The 26,210-nt window shown below is 41.0% G+C and overlaps 1 protein-coding gene across 11 annotated transcripts in view; it reads right to left on the bottom strand.

The window, feature by feature from the left end:
* The window catches only part of ZNF521 (zinc finger protein 521), a 336,017-nt gene that overhangs the window by 278,944 nt on the left and 30,863 nt on the right, over positions 1 to 26,210 (bottom strand). For all 11 annotated transcript variants that reach the window (XM_077352569.1, XM_077352571.1, XM_077352572.1 and 8 more), the window contains one exon: positions 18,305 to 18,484. In XM_077352569.1, the coding sequence (XP_077208684.1) occupies positions 18,305 to 18,484 (180 nt within the window). The remainder of the gene's footprint in view (positions 1 to 18,304; positions 18,485 to 26,210) is intronic.

Below are 26,210 nucleotides of genomic sequence, written 5' to 3'. Positions count from 1 at the left end.
CAGCTGGGTGACCTTGGGCTCGCCACGGCACTGATAAAACTGTTCTGACCGAGCAGTGATATCAGGGCTCTCTCAGCCTCACCCACCCCACAGGGTGTCTGTTGTGGGGAGAGGAATAGGAAGGCGACTGTAAACCGCTTTGAGCCTCCTTTGGGTAGGGAAAAGCGGCATATAAGAACCAACCCTTCTTCTTCTTCTGATACACTACTGATTTTAAAAAACAGGATAGTCCCTCTTTTTATGGAGTTCTTGGAGCACATCAGACCCTTCCTGTTTCTCAGCACTAGCACCACTGAACAAATAATAGATAAACAAGGACAATGCTCACATCTTTTTATTAAACAGTAGATAGATATGGTATGTATCCATCATATACGATACCTTTTTTGTGGCTCAGTAGTTCATACCATAAATCCCCATACCATTGTCCTACATTATAACAGTGGCATTGGAGGTGGTGGGGGTGTTAAAGGGGAGCTGATGAAAGCGTCAGTGTGATGAGATTTCATTAGAATGTGTACAAAGTCACCTAGAGAGACTGTAGCCAATCAATATCTGTATCTCTCTCTTTGTTCCCATCCTTTCTTCAAGCTCAGTGCAGTATCTTCCCTACCCATTGCATATCCACAAAACATTATGTAGGTTGTTCTAAGAGAGAATACAACTGAATCTGGGCTTCCCAGTTGCAGTTCAACCACTATAGCTTCTGCATAGTATCAATCAACAGCTGTTCTTATAAAAAAACCCTACATTTGCAGTCTCAAGTCAAGAAACATTTGAAAATTGTTCTATTATTGTTCTGTACACTTTTTCTCCAGATGCAACCATAATACTGATGCAAAGAAATATCAGAAATTCAAATCTCTACTCACCATAAACATTCCTGTCCAGTTTATATAGAATGGTTTTCAGAATGTTCAGTATGAAGATGTGGACAGAATTCCTACACATTTGAGACCCACCACCCATTTGTAAGATCCTTGTTCCTCCTGGCTGCTTAAATTCACTGGGGAATGTGGACAGTGTCTCCCTGACAGAATGGATGGTCACTCCTGTTTTGAAACAGGCAGTGTGTATTTGATGTCTGTAGCTTATAGGGGATCCATTCTATATACTTTTGATCCTGTGCCTGACATTTCTCCTGTACAACATTTTCCTGTGGGTATCTTCTTTGAGGGAACCATAACTTGGACCCCCTAAGCCCAATCTGTAAATAACTTAGTTTGGGCATACAGAGGGGCATCAGGGAGAGGTCTTCTGAGAGTTTGATGTCTCTAGATTGCACAGAAAGCACTTTCCTAAGGGGACCTTCTTTCAGCAGCTGTAACTTGGACCCCATATATCTAATTCTCATAAAACATGCAGGGCAGGTAGAAGAGAGTCAGTTGGTGATCCCCTGTGACTTTGGAGTTTCTAGCCTGCTGGTGGACCTATTCTACCACATCTCAAACCTCACAAATGGAACCAGTTTATTTGGTGCCTAAAAGTTCATGATGGTTCATGGCTCACAAACCATGCAAACCATCCAATCTAAAGCATTTTCCTGTTTTGTGCCCATCCCTAATGATAAGTTTGCTGCAGCCCTTCCTGCAGAGGAAAGATTGTGACAGCAGAACTTTGGAGCTCTCACCCTAGGGACATTTGTTTGTCTCCCACCACTTATTGAAGCCTTTTTGGTTTTGTGTAGTGTTCCCTCACTAGCTCTTATTAGCCTTCCTCCTTGTTGTGTATTGACATTTCTGTGTTTGTTTTCAACTGTGTGTATGTTTCAAATGTTTTAATATCTGTTTTAATGTTTGCTGTCTTAAGCAGACCGATGAGAAAGAAATATTTTAAATTCTAGTTCACATTGCAGCTCTAAATGCTGCACAGAATTATATACAATACTAGAAATTAACCTCAGCAGAGCACGGGATTGAGTGGCGGGGGGAAGAGTTGGGGGTTGAGAAGGGTGGGTGGCTGGGTGTTTGGGGGCGGAGCAACAGTATTGGTGGAGCGCGGGGTTGAGTGGCGAGGGCGGAGCATGGGGGGAAGAGGGGGGGTTGAGAAGGGTGGGTGCCTACCTGCCTTGTTGGCTGGCAGCCGCATAATGGCGGCTGTTGGACGAAGGCAGCGCAGCTTGGGGGGTTGGCGGGTGGGGAGGCGCGAAGCTGACTCTAGATATCAGCTGTGACAATAGACTTATATAACGTTTCTTAAAAGGAATCATGTTATAATAGCATTTTATTATCTATTAGTGCCCTTCTTTTGAATATCAACGTACATTTTTCATTTTTACCCATAAATATTTTAAATAAACAAAACCTCATTCATATTAAAGATCATCATATGACACCTTAGCATTTTAGACCATATTACTAGCAATAGCTACCATTTCCCCAATGTACTTGTGAGGAGGCTGACAGCACTGTTAATGCAATGAAATGTTCCTGACGGTGGAATTGATTTCTTCCCTGCAGCTTCCCATATCGATATTGATATTAGGTCTAAATATTGCAAGGGCTGTTTGTTCATCTAGGTTCTATCTTATTTTGCCTGTATTTGGGGATTTGCATGAGCTTAAGTAAGTTGTACCAACAAATGTAGAGCAGGATCCTGTTATTAACTACTGTGCTGCAGATACTGACATTTTGAACTATGTGTAGCCAATACCACCCAAGGAGCTTGCAAATGCTTCAGCTGCCTTTCCCAGCAACTCACTAAAGAAGTGTAACCATAAAGCTGTATCACTGTACAAACATCTGCATGAGAATTAGGCTCACAGACCCACTCACCAAAAAGAGCACTGGGTACCCTTAAGTCAGTTATTCTCCTTCAGCTTTATGTATCTCAAAGGGGCACTGTAAGGAAAAACTAGAAAAGGGAGAGTAACATCAATGCAATTGTAAAAAAAATATGCTCCTGGAAGTATGCCTCATCAAATAGACCAGAGTAGGATTCTGTGTCCACCTGGGCCGGCCCTGCATTGTCTTCATGTTAAGCTCCTTGAATGATGACTGGGTTAAACTGGTATTAAACTAATAAATATGCATCCTGCTTATAAGCAATGTAAATAGAAGGAATGGCTTTCTATTTAATATATTTAGTATAACATTTTAAAATAACTATCAAGACAGCAGATTGGGCTGCTGCTAGTTGGTAAACTGTAGATTAACGTGAAATAGTAGTTCTACTATTATTTCCAAGGCGGGGCTTGGGGAGAGGGGCTAGAGTGGTTTTTCAACGAATTACACCAAATTTGCGTGGGAGCTACTGCTGCCCATGTCTCAAGCAAATTGTACCAAGGAGCCCAATCCCATTTACAGAGCATAGAAGGGCCTTGCCCCCACAAAGTGGCCAGGGAGGAAATGAGTGACCTAGAGCTGCAGTTTTGCCAAGTCTTGCTTCTGGTTTGTGCCAGCCAAGAGCCACCTTCCCCAGGGCATAATTTTGAGAATTCAAAGAATGAAAGAAAAACAAGATACCTGGTATTGCTGATCGCAAGCACCAGGACACAAAATACGACGGGGGGGGGGGGGCTTGCCTAGCAAAGCCAGATTTCTAGAATTATTCTAGAAAATCACGGGAATGACAAAGAACACTGTTCATGGCTCAGGAATTCCAGAATGGAGTCTTTAGTATCTGTGCAAATGCTTTCCTAATTGCCGTTCCCAAGCTTTACAATTATCTCTCTCCCAGGACCATTTATTTACTTCATTTATATCTCGCTTTTATCTCCAATAAAATCTTAACAACAGTCGCTTCTGCTCCATTTTATCCTCCCAGTAATCCCTGTGAGGTAGGTTAGACTGAGGCTATGCGGTTGGCCTACGGTCACCCAGGAAGTTTTTACGGTAGAGTGGGGTTTTGAACCTGGGTTCCCCATGTCCAACATGCCTCGCTCCCTCAATGCAAGCATTTTGGATACAACTGAAACACTCGTAATCCAGACTGTCTTTTCATTGAGAGACATAGTTCACCATAGAAGGCTTTATCCAAGTTGGATTCAGTCTGCTGATTCCTCACAGTTTGCTAGATTTTATGTTCTTCATTTCTGTAGATATTTCATGACTGTGGGACGTTTTATATCATTTTAGTTGAGACCCCCTCTGACCTATGTTTGTAAATGAAGCATGCAAAATGAACTATTTAATCATTAAAAATATCAACAGGGTGCATGTAAGTTTTGGGAAATGAGGGTACTGATACAAGTGCATACCTCTATATTCTATTTCCAAAAATAAATGTGCTTTTATTGTGGATTATTAGGTGATTTTTAGGCAGGTAATAGTTCAACAAGTTTTACTTGTCAGCAAGCCATGTTCCTGTTTGTATATAAAAACAGCTCTCAGCCAACTTCCATTTCTTTCTTTAAAACATTTTATATACCTACAAAATTACTTAAAATTACTTAAAGCTATTTGTGATAAGTAGTTCCTAATAATCAGTAAACTAGAAATATTTTAATGCACAGTAATTTGCAAATTATTTCTATACAGCAGTGGGAAATTATTACTGTTTTATGCCCAAATACTTTTAATGTTTTTTTTACACTTGAGATGCTAATATAAAGGATACATCACTTTAACTGGAGGAATGCAGTCACATACCTTTCTATTATAGAGTCTGTTTACCTGTTTTTGGTTAATTTTGGCCAACTACATCAAATTCCTTATAAAGCACCTAAAACACAATGGATACTTTATTCAGCTCATCTCTTGGAAGCAATGAGACATGATCTGTCATTGCATAGGGCACTCTGTTATTCTTTAAAGGGGAAAGGGAATGGTCTAATACCCCTGATTTAAAAAAAAATTAAACTAGCAGACAAATGCGTGCTCTCTGCTTCACCAAACTGTTCATGGTCTGTTAAGAGTAACCCATGTTCAGCTATTCTTCTGTGATCAATTAAGTACTAGAAACCAACTAAGCTACTCAACCGCACAATACCAGATAAAATCAGTCGTGGATGATATTGCAGTAGTGTTCTAAGCAAAGTTACACCTGTCTAAGCCTACTGATCTTAATGGACTTAGAAGGATGTGACTCTTTTTAGGATTGCACTGTTACAGAAACTAAGACCACAGGGAGGCATCAATGATGGCCCTCATCCAGTTCCTTCCCTTAGAGGCAAGATTTTCCCTCCATTTTTCTTTCCCTTCTGTGACTGAGTTGCCTAGTTATCAGTTTTCTCCTTTTCTGAAGAATATGGTTGTCCCACACTGTCACAGAATAATCTTTTGGCTTTTTGCTCAGCCTGGGGACCTGATGGAAGAAATGGGAGCCCCTTTAACCTAGACAACTTAAATGACAAGAACTTATATAGTAAGGTGACCAGATTGTTCCACTTTTGGAGGGACATCTGGGGGTACCTGCAAATTATACTTATGTTGAAATTAAAAATATATATATTACAATACTATTTTTGCATTCTATGTGTTCTATGAAACTTTTTGTTTCTCCATATAGACCATATTTTTAATCAAGACCTCCCCCCCCCCCCCATCAATGATGTCCCGCTTTACCAATGTTAAAATCTGGTCACCTTATTATATACTAAATTGGCAACAAGTTTTATTCAATATAAGGGGGAAAGTTCAGGTGAAATCAAGTGTCACACTCCTGAGGTGACTCAATATATTTCAGGCTAATAGTGTTTCTTGAGCTATTCACCGTCACTAAAAAATCTTCATATACACAGCACACCTTCTTCAGTATTCTCTGACTCTTTCCAGTACTAAAACCTCTTCTCTTGAAACACCAGTACATGTCTTAAGCTTTTTTACTGTTGCTCAAGATTTCTACAGGCAGTTTCAAACCACACCAGGGATCTCTGTACACTTTAGAGCCAATGCCCCATTTGACTGGGTAGAGAAATTCTCCTCTCATTAGAAGATCTCCATTCTTTGATCTGAATGGGATTCTTTGCCTTCTTCCCAAACTTCCTTGCCAGCTTTCCCAAATTTTCCTATCTGTGTTAAATTGCCCTCTGACAGGTCTGAATTCCCAAACTGTCAGTACTTGACTTTTCTCAGCTATGGCTGAAATCAGACTGAATTCTCCTCAATGTCCAGTACTTTCCAGACTTTCTTGGCTCAGCTGATGTTAACCAATGATTGCTTGGAGCAGCCTGTCACTCAAGGTTCTCTGTTTCTGTTTCTTCAAAGACCTTCAATTGTTTGTATAGTGTTTCTAAGCTTTTAAAAGTACAATTTGTCACAACACATAACAAGAAATAACTGCAGAAAAAAGTGGGACAAAATGAAAGCTCTAAATAAAGATGCTGGAGAGGGGTGAGAAACCAATGGATTAGACGGAGCAATCTGTGAACATGATCACATATATTTCCTGGCTTGGACTCCTCTGGGAAATGTATTTTTATGCACAAAAGAAACATAATATATATTCTTAAGAGAAATAACTATGAATCAACAACTGTGGCCTCATGCCATGGATAATGGTTGTTAGCAGTGCCACAACCTTCGAAGACTTCAATGAACTTAGAAAGATGTAACTCTACTTAGGATAGCACTACTACTCACTTAAACAGCTTTACTATGTGCTATTTATATATGCTTGACAAAATAAAATTAATCGATCAGAGAAAATTTTTCTGATTTCAGTGGAAGAGGACAACAACTGAGCCCTCGGAGAGGGCGGTGTGTGTGTGTCTATATATATATATATATATAGAAATTCAAAATATACACTAGTTAGAAGTATATATAGTAAATTCTACAAAACTATAAGTCTTCTGCGAATATTCCAATATATCTGTTCTACAGGTGACCCACTGTGATCAGTTATCAATATACTATGTCAGGAATACCACAAAATCTAACTCAGAAAGCTTTTTGAAGATCATGAACTGCATAAGTTATAATACAGTCCACCATATGTGCAACATCCATCTTTATCCATTGTTGCTCCTCTATGTATTTATGAAACAGCCTGGGGGGTGGGACGTGTCCGGTTGTCCAAGTTAGAATAGGGCCAATCAGGGTGCAGCCAGCTTTGCCCTGCCCCTGCAGCTTCTGCCCTCCATCCCTGGACTCTAGCCTCTTTGCTCTCAGATGCCTCGGTGCCTGGAATCAGCAGCAGGCAAGGGGAGAGGGCCCTGGGCAAAGGGTTGTGGTGGAGGGTTTGCTAACGAGGGCCTCTTGGCCTGCTAGGCTGGTCCTGCTGACGGGGGCCTCCCGGCCTGCTGACTACCTGCTAAGAAGCTCTGTCCTGGCCCTGATAACGAGCTGCCCAGCCCCCGCCTGCCCCACTTGATTCGGCTGTGATCTGCAGCCCAAGGTGGCGCTTTCAAGGCCCGTTCTTATGAATGGGCTTTGTAGCTAGTACATATATAATTCCCCATGCAGCCATGTATCCAGAGCAAGCAGAATGTATTGATATGAGAGGAGAAGGCTGAATGGTGTACAGACCCATTTCCCATTTCCTTCAAACACCTTTTACGCTGCCACCATATGTCTGTATGGTGTGGTACGGTAATATGGTTGCTAAACTATTACCAGTTCATTTTTGATTCAAGAGTGGCACAAATATGACAAACAAGTGGTACTACCAAGTTTAGAGGAGCTCATTCCAGTTGTTGGTGCTTTTTTGTAAAATCTGAAGGTGAACTCACAGTGGAGAGCACAATATAGGTTGGCATGTACCTGGAAGAGTTTTGCATACATTTCCTTTAAGACATTATAAAGATGTGCCATGAGCCATATGGGTGGCTGGGCATACATTCAACTTGCAGTACTTGTTTGCCATGTCCCAAGCCAATCTGCAGGGGAAAGGGACATCCTGAAATGAATTCAGAATTTTACAGACAGACCACCTTTTTCTAAGATTTGCAGAGAAGACTGAGATAATCTGTGATGTATAAATGCAGTTGCCCCAAGACAAATACAACTGGATGTGAGCATTTGCTTTGAAGAGGTCAGGAGGGATCATCCACACTGAACTTCTCGTTTGTCCTTTTGAAAGACAACAATTTTCACACATCACAAAACTGGCCCTGGGAGCCCCTTTCCTAGTTTGATTTTGGGATGCAACTTTGATCCCTGAGAAAACACTGAAAAATAAGCAGGTAAAATGCACAAGAGGAGGAAGAAAGCAGTAGAACAACAAAAGGCTTCCAGAGCAAAAAAAACCCCAAAACTAAAACATAGTATGTACCTCAGGATAATAATTTACTGAATCATATCAACATATGACAGTATAGAGAGTAACACCAACCACAACCACGACAAGTTTATAGTCTAAATTTTAGCAGTATGGGAGAAAATAGAGGGAGGCAAGGCAATCGCCTTGCCAGAAGAAACATTAATGCAAATTAACAAATTGAAAAAGGAATGAGTGCTCTTGGAATCCTTTGTGTGGGAAAAAACAGAAATCTGAAAATAAGAAATGAAGTAATTAGCATGCATCCCTCCCCCCAGATAAATGAAAACATGGGGCAATGATGAGATTTATATTTTGACTGCTAGGAGCTAAAAGGTTTTTCCTCCAGTTATACACCCGTTGTACAAGTTTTTGTGAAAAAATATTTTCCCCCAAATATTCACAGATTACAACAGCTTTTTCTCCAGGTGACCTGATCTCTGTCAACTGGAGATAAACTGTAATCCAAGGAGATCTCCAGCTATCACCTGGAAGTTGGCAAGCTTAGGCAAGAGGGAGCTCAATGTCAATAGGCTTCTAAAACTGATTAGTTATGTTCAAAGGCTTCTTATTGTGGAGAACCTTAGGATTAAGTGCCTTATGCATGCCCATGTCTTCTCTATAAAGCACATAGGCAACTAGAATGTCAGTTAATTATAATTTATGAAAACATGTTTATATATGTAGACACCAGTTGTCCATGGACTGTCAATCAAAAAACAATCACAAGACTTTCAAGTCTAACAGAACTAGCAATTAATTAGGAGACTGCTTCTTTGGATAACAGTGGTTTATATTGCCTGCCTCCATGTCCCACTCCTGGTATTACTTGGAGACCTCCCATCCAAATAATAGCCAGGGGGACCCTGCTTATCTTCCAAGATCTGATTAAATTGGGCTAGCCTAAGCTATCCAGGTCATGGACTACTTACATTAGGGGGCATGTTTCTTTTTTAAGTATCATTTTTTTAATTCTCCTTTTAGAAACTTTAAAAATATTATTTGAATCTGGTACATGCCTTAGTCTCTAGACCATTCCATGATTTTATTGTTTTATGGTTTATTTTTAAATGTAGCTGGGACTTGGAAGTTTTGGGAACCATAATTCAATGACCCCAGCTTTGAATACCAACTTTTTATTAAGCACAAGAACAACAGAATACTGGCTACTGAAAATTGGATAAATCAACATGAACATGAAGGGTAGACACTAATATTGTTATGTCTGCAATAGAGTTTAAAACCAGAACTCAAAGAGAAAATGTTTCTGATGCACTGGAATGTTTTCGGGTTGAAGGGTGAGATTAAACTAAGGTTCTGCATACTAAGGTTCAGATATTTTAGGACTTGTGGCAAAGGTGACTTATTTTGCTCTTTCAAAGAAGTTACATGTAGTTCTGTAGTAACTTATTAAATTGCACTTAACACACATAGGCTGAACTTTGCTAGCATCAAAAGAGGGTAAATAATCAAAATCTGCTGTTCCCACTTTTCTTTTCGTTAACTTTTACATCTGGTAGAGGGGCTCACATTATGTTTGAAAAACCTGACCCTTCCTGTGCCTTCTCTGCATGAGTCACCCAAGCCTCCTCTAAGTCATTAAACTGGACTTCCCGCTGGAATAAAGCAGTAAAAACAAATGAGACACACCATTTCTATTCAGAGTTAGAAAAGTAAGGAGAGAAGACATTTCTGCAAGCCATTATTTACAAGGGGGGGGGGATTAAATTGCAAGAACCACTGTTTCCTTGAGGTTGACATACTGCCAATCTGCTATGTTATTTTATACACAGATATCTTAGCAGACATTTAGCTATTGCACAATAATGATTTTTCAGTGTATCCATAAAATATTAAGAAGGTGTGAGCAGGTGAATCAAATCAGATAAATGACTTATCACAGCTAGGTCTACTGGATCATTTTACATCAAGATACACAGAGATTCATGAGCTTGTTATCAAGGAATTGTGCAGTCCTAAACGTCATCCAGTTCAATGAGACCAGTCTGAGGATGTTATTGACTGGGCAATAAATCAATTATTTACATTCCTTTATCTTCTTTTTGCCTGAAAAATTATATACTATAATACTACAGGGTAAATATTTATTTATTTAGGATATTTCTATGATGTATTCTTAGACATGGGACATAAGCAGCATAAAAACAATCCATAAAACAGATCCCAGACCAGATGCAGACCATTAAAAACCTGATAAGACAAACCCCTTAATTCAGTATCAAGAAGGAAAAACCAAAGTTAATAGTTCTACTACTTGAAGATTTCAGAATAATCTCCAAATGTTTAACGAAGCTCAAATCATTTACTAAATCTGTAATTTACATTTATACATCTCCATTCTTGCTCAGCCTTTCATTTCTTCGATTTTGTTCCATCATAGCTTCCAATGTAAGGTGACCAGATTGTCCCACTTTTGGAGGGACATCTGGGGGTACCTGGCAAATTGTACTTACGTTGAAATTAAAATATATATACATTACAATACTATTTTTGCGTTCTATGAAACTTTTTGTTGCTCCATATAGACCAAATTTTTAATCAAGAACCCCAATGGGTCAATGGTGTCCCGCTTTACCAATGTTAAAATCTGGTCACCTTATTCCAATGTCACACTCAGAATATGCTGGAAAGAGGGAGGACACAACTTAAGTAAGTAATATGGCAACAGATATAACTTAACTTTAATATAAAACATGAATATAACAGTTCCAAACTTGTCTGCCAGCACTATGCCAAAGAAGACTGCTGTCCCCATATATTTCTTGGTCTCACTGCACAATGCACAGAGGAAACCAAGTGTCTTTAAACTTCAAGGAGTTCTTGCTGCAATGTGGAAAAAGAAAGATTCAGAGATTATGGAATAATCATCTCCAAATCGATCAATTTTCCCCTGAAGGTAAAACTGAAAGAAATAAAAAGTTGAACAGTTCCAGCTACAATGCTTGAAGTTTAAAAGAAAAGTACCCCCAGGGCACATTGTGGAATGATCCCTATCTCCTTCTCCTGGTGCTTATTAATAGGTCAGAGATCTCTGTTACATTCACACCATTCCCAGGTGATATCCCCAACTAAGGATGGTGACCTTTTAGTCCAAATAAAGAATTAAGAACATGAAGTTCTTTAAACAAAGTTTTCTTCCCTCATCAGCCATTTTGGAATCAGACTGCAGATTTGTCAAAATATTTCTGTATCATCTCTGTACTCCTGCTGACAACAGACGATATAGTATCCATAAACTAATAATATTTCTGCCTAAATTAGTAATGGTTTCACCCCTTTGTACACAAATGAACTGTTAAGATTATGAAATGCTATGAGAGACATTAACCATAGTCTAGAAGCACACACAAGCATCTTCAGTATCCTCAGAAATTACAGAATACAAGCATGCACAAGAATTATGTACTGGTTATCCTTTACAGCAGATCTGCTTCAACTCAACATGCAAACAGTTATTAAGTCTCAAGAGTTGAAAAGCAGTCTTAGGGTTTAACATGAGATTTACTTAAAGAAAAATAAAACAATATGGAGTAACAACCTGCCCTAGCTCCCAGATAGGTTAACGTATACACACCTTAAAAAAATACAAATAGTCTTATCTTCAGCTATCACGGTGGTTATGCTACAAATCACTCATACTAGAGTTAAATGTGAGATATGGGGCATGGAAAAACATCAGACCTTGTATATTGTCTGGGCTCATGTGTGATATATTTGCCTTTGTTTCCTAACATTTCAATATTTAAATTTGAATCATAATATTTTCTAAAAGCTTCTCCGATTCAGATTTTCCCATCATTGAATTTTAGTGGAAACGAGTACAGGGAGTAGAGATGCGAAGACAAGTGGAAAAAACACACAAAGCCCCAAACAAATGGTGTTTCACAGTGACTCTAGAACCACTTCATGGCTATATTTCAATAATATCAATTAGTAGTAAATTAATTGTCCCTCACTTCCCCTTAAATAATTCCCAGAAAAATAGCATGATTTTGTTTTTAGTTCCCCTAAAGCCTTTGCCTAATATTTGCCTATTGTGCACAATATCTCATTTAATTTCTCTGACAATCCCAACTACATTTTTTAGACTACTCAAATAATGCACTATAACTGCATTTTGTAGTCATCATTTTAGTCATCATAATATGAACACAATCACTTGACTTGTAAGGCCTCTGTATTGTATATTATAGTACTTTTATTATGCAAGTGTTCTATTATTTATCAGAATTTGTTCAGATATCTGTCCCATAAGATATCTCACTCATTCCATTTTAAAGATGGTCTGCAAGAAATCAGTTTACCCAGCAGTCAGATAAACCACAGCTGAGTCGGAATTTGAACCCACATCCAAAAGTATCCAGTGCATCACACACATTTTGACTCTCATACAGTATAATTTAACATACTACAAGCAGTAGTAGTTCATTGAGGCTGAGAATTCAGTAGCTAAAATTACTTTTTTTTTCCCCCATGGAAATGATGAGTGTGCATCATTTAATTTCTTAGAAAAAGTATCCGTTTTATACTGCAATGCAGACCCCTTGTCAAAGCCTCATATTCCTAGGCAACGGTCCCTTTATTCTCAAATAACAAATTGCAGAGAGGGGAAAACAAAACAAAAACCTCAAAAAAAATTTTGGCACCATAAAGACTAAAAACATTTATTGTGGCATAACCATTCAGGCACTAGAGACCGCTTTTGTCAAATTCCTCAACAGTCACATGATATTCAAGGGGGGGACTGTATTAGTGAGCAGGAGAAAGGACTGCATTCCAAGATCCAAGGGGAAAAAATCAATCATTGAGTGTTTTAAGTAACTGGCCAGAGTAGCTGGCCAGGCATTCTACCATCTTCGCCAGGCCTGGCTACTAGCGCCCTACCTGTCCTCTGAACACTTGGCCACAGTGATCGATGCGACGGTCACCTCCAGAATAGATTTCTGTAACTTGCTCTACACTGGCCTGCCTCTGGGCTTGATCTGGAAATTACAGCTGGTCCAAAATGCAGCTGCTAGGGTCCTCACTGGTACACCTTGGAGGGCCCATGTCCAGCTGGTGCTGAGGAAGCTGCACTGGTTGCCAGTGCTGTTCCGGATCCAGTTCAAGGTTTTGGTATTGACCTTTTAGGCCATACGCGGTCTGGGCCCCATGTATCTGAGGGACTGCCTGTCACCCTATGTCCCCCACAGGGCCTTACGCCCTGCGGGTGCGAATCTTTTGGTCATTCCCGGCCCCAGGGAAGCATGCCTGGCCTCTACCAGAGCCAGGGCCTTTTCAGTCCTGATCCTGACCTGGTGGAACGAGCTCCCGGAGGAGCTGCGGGTCCTACGGGAACTTTTAACTTTCCGCAGGGCCTGCAAAACGGAGCTCTTCCACCAGGTCTACGGGTGAGGCTGGGCAGCCAGGTAGATCGTTGCGCCCCCCCCTATAGAAGCGGTGGTAGCGTATTCCATCAGCACCCTCTCCCTTCACCCTTTTTCTTTTCCCTCCCCTTAGTGATGGTATTAGGTAGGCTAAATTGGGATGAGTTTTTTTCCTTCAGATCCTCTTATTGATTGTTGGTTTTATGTGAGATTGTTTTATTGTTATGGGATTTTATTGGGGTTTTAATGAATTGTAAACCGCCACGAGCCCTTGGGGAGTGGTGGGATATAAATCAAATAAATAAATAAATCAACAAAATATGCGCCTTTCCCGCAAAAAAGGAAATCATCAGTCTTTAAAGACTAATACCATTCTCTTACATATCTGAAGGTTCCAAGACCATGAAATGCAAGCAGCAGGAGTACATCTGTCACATTTCTACACAGATGCTGGCATATTTCAGGGAGGGTTTGATGGACCTACAGTATTCTTACATTTTACAAGATTTGATGGACCTACAGTACTCTTACATTTTACAAGATTTGGGTCCTATTTTTGATAGGTGTATGTGTTTGTACACCTGTTTATGAACTTCCAACTGAGTAAAACACTTCATTCAGCTGATGCTGTAGTCTAAAACAGATTCTCAGGTCAGATTTTCTGCTCATCAGTAAAAGTTCTGTCCTATCAGGATTAAACTCCAGTTTATTAGTGTACATCCCATCCAAGACTGCCTCCAGACATAAATTCAAGGTTTCTACAAACTGAAGCCATTCTCTATCTACACCAAAATAAATCAGGAGTATGGTAATTTGCCTAAGTAATGATATCCTTCTAAGCACTGCTACACCCATGGTTATTAAAGGGTATATGTGCTTAGGATGCATTGTAAGTTTTCTTCTAGTTTTCCTTTTATTGGTGGACTGTAGCAGGACAAAGATATACTGAAAATGAATCCCAATTAAGAAATGCATGCATGACAGGATGTTATTTCCTGACTTTTGTTAGGAGCACTATCTCCATCCCTCTCACAATCTTAACACCACGTTACAAGACTCCCCTATAGCGTAGTATTTGAAAATGTGGGTCAGAAAACAGCTATCTTATACGTGCCACCTAATACAGCCTTTGGGCAGGGACAGCTACACCGAAGTCCTGCCTACATTAATAGATCTTTCTTTCAAGCAATAGTTCCAAACCAAAAACAAACTGTGAGTAAGATCAGAAAATTAAGAGTTGGTCAGACATTAATGACTTACGGTAGCTTGGGAGAGACTGGCAATAGCCATGGCCTCACCCATTTCTTTTTCCGTACAGAGTCAAAGGTGGACTGAAACAGCAGAGCCCTCAAACACAGGTCCATTTTAAAGAGGCTTTTAATTTTTTAACAGAGGGTAAGTGCACAGAGAATGTAACTTCTGAGCAGAGCCTGAGTTAGAATGAATACAGGATCATAAATTTACACTGAAGCTCTTTAACTGCATTCAGTTTACAGAAGAGATGAACATGCCTCCAGAATTCATAAAAATCAATGCTTGCTACAAGCAACATCATCTTTGGAATATGCAGTATCTAATAAACCTATATTTAGATTACTGGATCAAATTAGCTTGGCACCAATTTACAAAAAGCATGGTGGGGTAGTCTGAAGTAAAACTAAATTTAGATTTAGCAGCCTAATTTAATCACCTGGAATTTTAAAAACGTATGTTTCTAGGGTTCCTTTGCACTTGTTCTGCTAATTGGAAAAAATGAAACAATCAGAAAAACATTTAAGAAAGTTGCTTCATACTGTTTCCAATACTGCTACTGAACTATTTGTTCTGTTTGTTTTGTAATAGAGCCAGGCCTCTAATCATAATACCCATGAAGATAGAATGGCCAATATACTAGTCCAATATACTAGTATACTAGTCCTGAAACTATTATACTTGGATACAAATAAATTCAATACAAAGTAAATTATTGATCAAATATTTAAAAATTACCAAAAGTTAGAAATACTTATGTATTTATTATATTTATATACCGCCCTCTCTGAAGGCTCTTATAATACATACACACACTTAATTAATAGATTCTTTCCAGAGAGCAAGATTGAAAAGCACTGGTCCTTTGGTGCTTCCCAAAAGCTTTTCATTATATTTGGAATATTTTAAGTTTGATTTCTCTCTTCTTCTCTAGGAACACTGACATGCCAAGCTTTTTAGGAGAGTCAATGCCTTTCTTTTAAAAAACGGTCCTTTTAAAATTTACTCAAGTGGCAGATGCATTTTAACCCTCATTTAGCATGGCAAGTTTTGCCCTCCAGCATGACCTGGGGTGAAATGGATCAGGAGCAGTGCTCCAGGAATTTCTCCTTTCGCTTCAGTTCCCCAGTTGCGTGATATTCAGTTTATGCTGCTTGCAGTCACTCAACTCATCACCCAGTTCTAGGTGAGAAATCACAGAGAATTACAAAGAGGCAGTCAAAGAACAATTGGAGGCACAAATATTTCTCTTGAGGAAAAGGATAAAGTTCATCAAGTACAAGTTGATTAATTTGAAGGACAAAGCAACAAGAGTCCATCTAAACAGAGCAAGTAGCGCTTTGTCAAGCTATTGAGTAATGCCTTAACTGAGAGTTATTTCAAGTGCAAAAAAGGGCTGGGCTGGATGACACTATTTACCCCACTGCAGTTGAATAACATTTTAATGGACAATCAAAGAATAGCGAACACAACACAGAAAAAATATATACTGCTATATCTGTAACAAAGTGTCATGTTCTGCTACTTTAATTTGTATGGCAGATTTTTCAGCACATTCTTCTGTTATTCCTTTTGCTCTTGCTGGTGTCTTTTTTCTTTCTACATGAACTAGTTGTATACTGGGTACAAAGTTATCCTGTCTTATTATACTGAATCAGACCACAGCCATATAATTCAGAACCATCTACTCGCAATAGTTCTGCAAAATTCAGGGCAGAAATATTTCCCTGTCTTGCTGCTTATTCTGTTTTGACATCCTTAATGCAACATGTGTTTGACTACTGGACTACAGCCTCTCCTCAAACACATATGTATGTAACCTCATGCTGTGACTTTGCTTCTGGAACTAAATGTACATGGTAGTGCAATGTTGTAGAAGCAGATCTCTGCTCCTTGGCTTGGACTATAAGAACCATAGAATCTTTCAAAATGGTATGGAAAGAAGTACAGATGAGTCACGCTGTTGTCTGTTAGCTGTGCTCACATTAAGTGTGAAGGGGCAATCTCCTGTTTCCTCCCCTTCTCATTGTGCCATTCTTTCTATCTACATCTGTATCCTGCTATTTTTCCAAAGAGGATATAGATCTGAAAACTTTTCAATAGCAGCCTTATATATAGTGCATTGACCTGAACCCAGAACTCCCAGAACATATGTCACTCTGTTCACAGTTCCCAGGGTCTATCCAGTAATTTCAAAAGACGTTTCTTATATGGTCCACCACATATGGATGATGCTTGAAGATAATGTGTAAGCACAAGGAGTGTAACCGGACTTCAGTGTCTTAGTGAAAACTGAAGTAATATCACAAGGGAATTAAGAAATGAAAAGGAATGTGACATGAAAACACTTTATTTCATACATTATGGCAGGTTAATGAGACTATGACTCGGCCAAAGGGTAGTTGCCAATGGAGCACCAGGAACTGTATCAGAAATTACTCTGATGTTGAAAATACGGAATTTCTAATATGTTTTCTGAAACTGCCCTGCATTCCTTGGGCTGGGATTTCTGGATTGCTTTGCAAGGATTTAGAATGTTTTAGTTCACTTCTAAGTAATTTGTTTGGAGACAAACATTTTTCCAGGTGACTTGCTAAGCACTGGAGGCTCATAACTGATATTATTCTAGTGATTCACAACCGGGGTATTTGGAGTGGGTCATTTTAACATTTAATAATCTTCCACTTCTCTTTGGCATTCTAAAATTCTTCACTTAAACTGGATTTACATTCAATATTCCAAGCACTGCTAAGAAAATTCACAAAAAATACATCATTGCTAGGGCATGTCCATCCTTAATGCCCAAAGACAATCCAATAAAATGCCAATTAGAAGAAGAGTTGGTTTTTATACCCTGCTTTTCACTACCCGAAGGAGTCTCAAAGCGGCTTACCATCACCTTCCCTTCCCTCTCCCCACAGCAGACACTCTATGAGGTGGGTGAGGCTGAAGAGAGCCCTGATATCACTGCTCGGTCAGAACAGCGCTATCAGGGCTGTGACAAGCCCAAGGTCACTCAGCTGGCTGCATGTGGAGGAGTGGGGAATCAGACCTGGCTCGCCAGATTAGGTGCTGCCATTCCTAACCACTACACCATGCTTAGCGTTTTCCCCCACAAAGTGTCCAGAACACTCCCCTTGATTTCTGTTCCCTGATTACTATGCAGTATTTTTAAAATAATAGTTGAACTTTTACATCTAAGTGAACATGCACAACTTGTAACCACATATGTTTGTTTATTTTTATTCAGTGAAAGGCACTAACATTACAGACGATACAGGTGAAATAGACAAACAGAAAGGCTCAATACTGTTCAATGGAATACAGAGGTTATCCACACTCTGGGTCAACTCAAACAAAAGCTACTCACAAATCATTTCAGTTATGCCAACTGCATTACCTGAGCATTCTGAGTGCAGGCATAAAACTGTAGTAAAAGGGAAAATTAAGAGCGCTTCTAAAAAATGAACCAGAAAAATCAAAAATAGAACTGTTGAGGGAAGCACAAAGTGATAAGTATTGTTTACCTGTCAGTTGACATTGATTAATCTTGTGCTCTGTGATATCACTCAGTGACTCAAACACCTGGAGGCAGATGTCACAGCTGTGCACAGCTTCTTCCTCTAACTCCTCCCCTTCTTCCGGCCTTTTCTTACAATCTATCAGCTCTCCATCTTCTGCCTTGTCTTCAAGTTTGCAGTTCAGATCTGAAAGAAAATCAAGACTGTGACCCCAGGGCATTTAAGAACACACCTTTTAAAAAGGAGGACTCAGAATGGATTGTTGTTGTTATTGTTGTTGTTGTTTACATTTCCCAACAAGCAAAAAGACTTCAGGCTGGAGACTGCAGAGGCAGAACATTATGCTACATTTTACTGCTCAATAAAGAAAAAGAGTCTATCCTTTCTATTCTCAATTATTTTTTGTTGCAAACTGCATTTCCTCTGCAAAAGAAACACTTCTGTTTCTTACAACTAATTTTGACAAGTTTAATACAACTATTCGGTTTTTTTCATTACGTGAATAATTCAAAAGACTAAGCCCCTCCTACAATTCAGCATTATCTAACAAGAGAGACAAAATGTACCAGCCAGTGAATTCAGGAGGTTTTGAGTTTCCATTACTATGTAAAAAAGAAAAAGAAAACCAATTGACTGCTATGAAAATGAAAGTGATTCACTTCACTAACAATACAATCTTAAGAATACTCTTCTGGGAGTAAGCACCTCTTAGTTCCTACTTAGACTTAATTCTAGTTAGGTGTAGCAGCAACAATGTTGGACTGGAGATCTGGGACCCCTAGGCTGAAATCCCAACTCTGCTGTGGAGACTTGCTAGGTGACCTTGGGCCAGTCATTTACTCTCAGCCTGGCCTACCTCACTGGGTTGTTGTGAGGAAAAAATGGAAGAGATTATAAAATGCAATGAATCCTCATTGGAGAGAAAGTTAGGGCATAAATGAAATAAAGCAATCTATTCAGCATGACCCCATCATGAGCATACTGAAATCTATAGACTGGGGCCATGAACTCAGAGCAAAGGTATTTCTACAAACTTTGACAAATCCCCAACCTCGGGTAAAAATTCAAAAAGGTATTAATTGACAAAGCAATGTTTGTGTATGTGTAAATATAACACAGCCACTGTCACTGAAAAAGTTGACCGAGAGGATGGAGCTTGGTGGTCAGAAGGGGAGGAGCCAATTGACCGTAAATGAACAGGCTGCATCAGAGAGACTGGCGGCTGTAGAAGTACTGAGGAAGGGAGTAGCCAATGATTGTGTGGGGGAGAGGCAGGAAGGGTCAACACTACAGGAGAGCCAGCATGGTGCAGTGGTTAAGAGTGGAAGCTTCTAATCTTGAGAATTCAGTTTGATTTCCTGCTCTTCCTCCACATGCAGCCAGCAGGGTGACCTTAGACTTCTCACCTTCCTCAGAGCTCTCTCAGCCTCACAGGGTGTCTATTATGGGGAAAGGAAGGGATGTGATTATAAGTCGTTTTGAGACTCCTTCAGGTAATAGTAGTAGTAGTGCTGTAATGAGCCCAAGGTCACCCAGCTGGCTGCATTTGGGGAAGCAGGGAATCAAACCCTGGTTGCCAGATTAGAAGTCGGCACTCCTAACCACTACAGGTAATGAAAAGCGAGGTATAAAAACCAACTCTTCTTCATTGGGAAGTAATCAACCCACAGTGGTACTTATGGTTGAGCAAAAGGCAAAGAGAGTAGATGGCAAGGAGAAGAAAGGAAAGGTGCAGCAGTGGAGAAGAAAGGGAGGGAAAGCCAGTGGGGTGGCAGAAAGAAAGCAGGAACCAGTGGGGGAGGGTGCACCACCATGTATATCAGCCAAGCAAACAGGGGTTCTATGCTGTGAGGGAGGGGAGAAGGGAGGGCAGGAGACACAAGTGAATGCTGTGGGGGAGGCCAAGAGAGGAGAGAGCAGGCTGCTGGGAAGCAACAGAATGAAGACAAAAGCATGTGTGGGATTTCCCCCAACACACAAATCTTACTTCTTGTAAATAAATCACCAAATAATCAGTTTATCACCAACTAAACTCTGTCCCCAGAGAAACCCCACCTGCCTACTCCATGCCTTAAAATTACATTTGAAATTATTTAAACTGGCTGTTAATTAACCAACGTACTAATGTGCAGTGGATAACTAACCCATCTTCCTAAAACCCACTGCAGTCAGTGGGCTTAGAAGCGTAAAATTCTGCTTAAGTCTGCAGTGCAAAGACCTTCATATTGTTATCGGCAGGTACAGCAAGGATTAACTAGATAATCTAGTTGTAATTCTGTAACAGCAGTGATGAGCCCATCAAATCAAACTGGCCATCATAAAACTCTTGCACATTGTAGAAAATAAACTCTACCAGCACTGCTTCAGGGGAAGAAATATATCTTGAAATGGCCTGAAAATATAATATGACCCAACAGCATTTTGGTTCTGCAGCTGAATATCATTAGTATGCCACTGGCAACACAATACACCTTTGTTTAAGCCACCTGATACTGCCCTGACTCTTCTGAGCCAATGCTTCCTTGGTGTAGTGAAGTGGCTACAGGTGAACTCGCTGAAACTGAATCCTGACTAGAAATAGGTGTTGCTGACCAGTAAGGTTGAGGTTCTAGAGACTTTGGTGCACCCCATACTTGACAGGGTACAGCTGAGCCTTACTGGAATAAAAAAGAATCATCAGAGAAAGCCTATCTGTTCCCCTGAGCAACCCTTCGTCAACAGAATCTGAAACTAGACCACTAGAAGGCAGACCTTATTTTCTCCCCCAAAACTTAATAAATCTCAGTTATTTCATGTGTACAAGAGCAAAGAGATACCCAAATAGGAAACAGCAAGAGCTTTTTACATAGCATAAGAGCACAAAGTGTTGCTTTCTACAAAACTATGCATTAGGTTTATCTAGGGATGGAGATAGTGCTCCTAACAAAAGAGAATGCTGGCAGGGGCTTGTGGGAATTGTAGTCCATGGATATCTGGAGGGCCGCACTTTGACTACCCCTGATCTAACCCAATATTAACACTATAGACTCTGGTTACCAACTACAGAAAACTATAATTGGTAAAAAGGTAAAGGTATCCCCTGTGCAAGCACTGGGTCATGTCTGACCCTTGGGGTGACGCCCTCTAGCGTTTTCATGGCAGACTCAATACGAGGTGGTTTGCCAGTGCCTTCCCCAGTCATTACCGTTTACCCCCCAGCAAGCTGGGTACTCATTTTACCGACCTCGGAAGGATGGAAGGCTGAGTCAACCTTGAGCCGGCTGCTAGGATTGAACTCTCAGCCTCATGAGCAGAGCTTTCAGACTGCATGTCTGCTGCCTTACCACTCTGCACCACAAGAAGCAAATTTTTTTTTAATGTGCATCGTTCTTCTGTTTCACAGGGAACACCTGCAGTATGTACTGCTAGTATCCAAATTGTGCGATGCAATGCAGACCTTATATTGCTCAAAAGTGACAAATGCTGAATAAAAAGGAAATACCCTCTTAACTTCCTGTAACAAACGATCCATATCCCAAACTTACTCCTGAGAACATTCCAAATCTCTGCTGCAATCTCAGCCAAGCCATTAAAAATACCACTAGGTTATAAGCAGCTGAGGAAAAGAAATAATTGTCTTAACTGTTGCAAACTGACCCCGACATCATTAAACACTTGTTGGAAGGCAGCATGTGCACATTGCATACTATTAGATGTTCAGCTCAAGCTCCCAGTTTCATCTCATAAAACTGACAGCACTCAGGGAAATATGGGCACTGGGTCTGAATTTTAACATGACTATTTAAATGCTGCACATAAAGTTTACAGACCTGTTTGTTTTAAAATAAGGGTAGAGTTTGACTCTGCTTTAAGTAACATGCTAGAGGGAAGAAAAGGATGCAACAATGCTCCCTGGTTATTATTCATGAATTCTGGCCCTTAACAAGAATCCAATAATACAACCAACATGCTCACATACACACATGCATGAATACTCACACACAGACAGTGTTAACTCAGAACAACTGTTTATGTCAATGTGTTTTACAAAGATCTAACTAGATATTAACATTATAATTATTTTCCTATTTATATAATGGAAGCCATTAGAAGGGAGAGAACACAGTTGCTTCCACTTATGCATTCACAGATACAATTCTACTGGGAAAGGAGTTGGCCAACTTAGTCCCTTCTGCTGCAAGTTCAGAATGTATGCTTTAGCAAAATGCTATGTTAGTTTTTAGGTCAACTCTTAAGGGGAAAACCTGTGAGACCTGGGTTCAGTCACAGCCTCAGTGTAATGAGTGGTGGCAGCCTCTGCCTCTCTTGATGAATATATTTCCACTACTACATTTTTTGGGAGAGACTTTCACTATAAAATAAAGGCAAAGATATTTTGAAGCTACTGAGGATCTGAGAGATGGTAGGAGCCACTGTCTAAATTCAAAGAAGACAGGATAAATTTGTTCAATAGCCAGGCATCTTATAATGGGGAAGGATGACTATACTGGGGGCAGGGGCTTTGGATACCAGAAACCCATCATTATAAACCCTGAGGCTCACTGTGTCTGATTATTTCATAGGTGGGGTCCAGCAACATCATTGGTTGGGGCATGGTAATGTCACATTTAACACTTTGACCGATTCCACATGGAGGCACAAACATCACACTGCTCCCTGCTTGCAAACGCCCAAAGCCCTGAAATAAGGGTTTTTTTAATGAACTTCCACATTGCTATACAGGAATACCACAACACAAAAGCATTTTTAATTTTAAAAAATCAACACTTCTGCATATCTATGGAGAAATACCAGAACAATAAAGCATTCCCCCCTTTTTTTGGGGGGGGGATTAATGGTGTTTCAGACTCTGTATTTTGTTAGATTTGTGAGAGCCTAGAAAAGGTAACTGGACCCCGAAAAATGATTGTATGTAAACAGTAAGGATTAAAAACAAAGAGCCAGATGCCTAACTGATCAGAAGAGGGCTGCTTCATCATGCACCCTTTCCCAGTTCATTCCCCATCTCCGGAAAATACAAATAGGACTGTGTTTTGCCTGCCTCGTCCCAAAATGACCATGCACCATGAGGAGAGCATTTTATTTGAACTTCAGCAAATTAGCTTTGCGGTCATGCAGCAACGTGGACCACACCGTTTAAAAAAAATACTCAGAGCAGGAAATGGAGAGGAGAGGGCAGGTGCAAAGGTGGGCAAAATGCTGCAGGGACTGTTGCATGTTTCTCCCTCCACACAGGCTTACCCTTTGTTGCCCCCTGATGTGAAGCGAGATAACAATTGGCAAATCCAGTTTTGGCAATTTCCCTCATCTCGAGGAAAATCAGGCCAAAACTCGAGCCAGCCCCTGGACAGCCTTGGGATGCAGAGGACATCATGTGGAGGAAGCTCTAAAACCCACCAGCAAGCAGAGACTCTCCAGGGGTAGATTCCTCATGCGGAATCCATCTTTATATTTAGACTATTTCCTAACACCACTAGGTATGCAATGTACTATTTCATCCTGGTCCTGGGAAGGGTAGATGACCCAACCTCCTGGGTCCTTCTATATATCTATATCTATAAGGGTAAAGCTAAAGGTATCCCCTGTGCAAGCACTGGGTCATGTGGGGTGACGCCCTCTAGCGTTTTCATGGCAGACTCAATACGGGGTGGTTTGCCAGTGCCTTCCCCAGTCATTACCATTTACCTCCCGGCAAGCTGGGTACTCATTTGACCGACCTCGGAAGGATGGAAGGCTGAGTCAACCTTGAAGCGGCTGCTGGGATTGAACTCCCAGCCTCATGGGCAGAGCTTCAGACTGCATGTCTGCTGCCTTACCACTCTGCGGCCTCACTTCAAGGAGGACGTAGATAAAATTGAAAGGGTACAGAGGAGAGCGACGAAGATGATCTGGGGCCAAGGGACTAAGCCCTATGAAGATAGGTTGAGGGACTTGGGAATGTTCAGCCTGGAGAAAAGGAGGTTGAGAGGGGACTTGATAGCCCTCTTTAAGTATTTGAAAGGTTGTCACTAGGAGGAGGGCAGGATCCTGTTTCCGTTGGCTGCAGAGGAGAGAACACGCAGTAATGGGTTTAAACTACAAGTACAACGATATAGGCTAGATATCAGGAAAACAAATTTCACAGTCAGAGTAGTTCAGCAGTGGAATAGCTGCCTAAGGAGGTGGTGAGCTCCCCCTCACTGGCATTCTTCAAGCAAAGGTTGAATACACAGTTTTCTTGGATGCTTTAGGATGCTTAGGGCTGATCCTGCGTTGAGCAGGGGGTTGGACTAGATGGCCTGTATGGCCCCTTCCAACTCTATGATTCTATGTCTTGCTAAAATTGTTGCCACCAAGAGATACTTTCATAGATAGGAACCCTAAGGAGCAAGTGGCTAGTGGTTCAAAAGGGGCTTTCATAAGTGTAGCCAAAATCAGGATAATGACCACTGGTAAGCCCCTTAGGAACCATTGTATTGACTTATGAGAAAACACTGTTAATCCCTGAATCTCTTCATGGAACACAGTAATGGTTGCCAAAGGAAACAAACTCCCTTAAGCTAAGGACACTTAATGGTCCAGAACAATTGGAAGGGGACAGGTAAAAGGGCAAACTGTAATAGGATACCTACTTTTCAAAACAACTTCATTTCAGGCCATACAAGTATCTAATGGAGGGTTTTCTGGACTGTAATAAAACCTCCTTACCTTCCTGTGAAAAGATAACCTTCAGGAATTAATCCTCCAAATTACCAAGGGAAGGCATGCCACATTGACCAATTATGCACTGGGAACTTTACTGTCCCAGCTTCTATGCAGGAGCACAAATTGGGGGCAGATGAGGTGCACTGGGCCAAATGCTCCCCTGTGTGGGTACAGGAAGAGGTGGGGCAACCAGCCATGACTAAAACTCCAGCCTACAACCCAGCATGAAACCTCCAGTGCATAAACGGTCATTGTGGTGCAGAATGGACCTGCAGACCAGAAGATCTGGCACCACTGGTGATACTCCCTTTGGGCCAAATTGAGCAACTCAGAAAACCAAATTTATCTCACCCAAAATGGTGCTACTAAGAAAGCCTCTGTGGCTTTGGCCCTCATGTGCTCCAAGTACCCTCAGCAGTAATGTGTAAGAGAAAAAGGCATAATACAGTGTCCTGGTCAATGGAAACTTGAAAGTGTCCCCTAGAGCAGTGGTCCCCAGCCTTTTTATCACTGGGGACCAGTCAACACTTGACAATTTTACTGAGGCCTGGGGGGGTAGTCTTTTGCCGAGGGACGCTGCCACCGCCTGACCCCCTGCTCCACTTGCTTTCCCGCCGGTGCCCCTGACTCCCCGCTGCCCGCTGGGGGTGCTGTCAGCAGCAGCTGTGTAGTGCCATGCCGAAGGGGAGCCCCAGCTATGGCAGCCGCCGGAGAGCACAAAAGGTGAGCCAGCAGCAGAGTGACAGGGCAGCCCCCGAGGCAGCAGCTGGGGAGGTGGACAAGGAGGAGCCGCGGCCCAGTACCGACTGATCTACGGACCGGTCCCGGTCCCTGGACCGGGGGTTGGGAACCACTGCCCTAGAGAATTCTGATTGCTCCCTACTAAGTAACAGAATAGTGGTGCTTTGCTGGCCTGAGCCATGCTGAACAGGTCCACTTGAGAGTACCCCGACTCCTAAAAATCCAATCCAGGTATTTGTAGGGACCATTCAAAATTGGACTGATGGACCCTGCTCAACCTGTCTGCCTCAGTGTTCATAGCTCCCGCTATGTGAATCGCGCTGGGCAAGACCTGAATCAGATGTGCCTCTTGTCAGATAGTGAATGCTTTGTTGCAGACTGGAACCAAGGTGGTCCCACACTGCTTATTCAAGTAAAACATCACTATTGTGTTGTCTATATTCTTTTCCACTTAAGAGAGATAAGAGAGTTAGGGCAAACTTGATTA

The sequence above is a fragment of the Paroedura picta genome, chromosome 9, assembly GCF_049243985.1.
Source record: "Paroedura picta isolate Pp20150507F chromosome 9, Ppicta_v3.0, whole genome shotgun sequence".
In the NCBI taxonomy this organism is placed as follows: Eukaryota; Metazoa; Chordata; class Lepidosauria; order Squamata; family Gekkonidae; genus Paroedura; species Paroedura picta.
The sequence above is the reverse complement of the archived record's forward strand: the minus strand, read 5'-3'. Positions and strand labels throughout refer to the sequence as shown.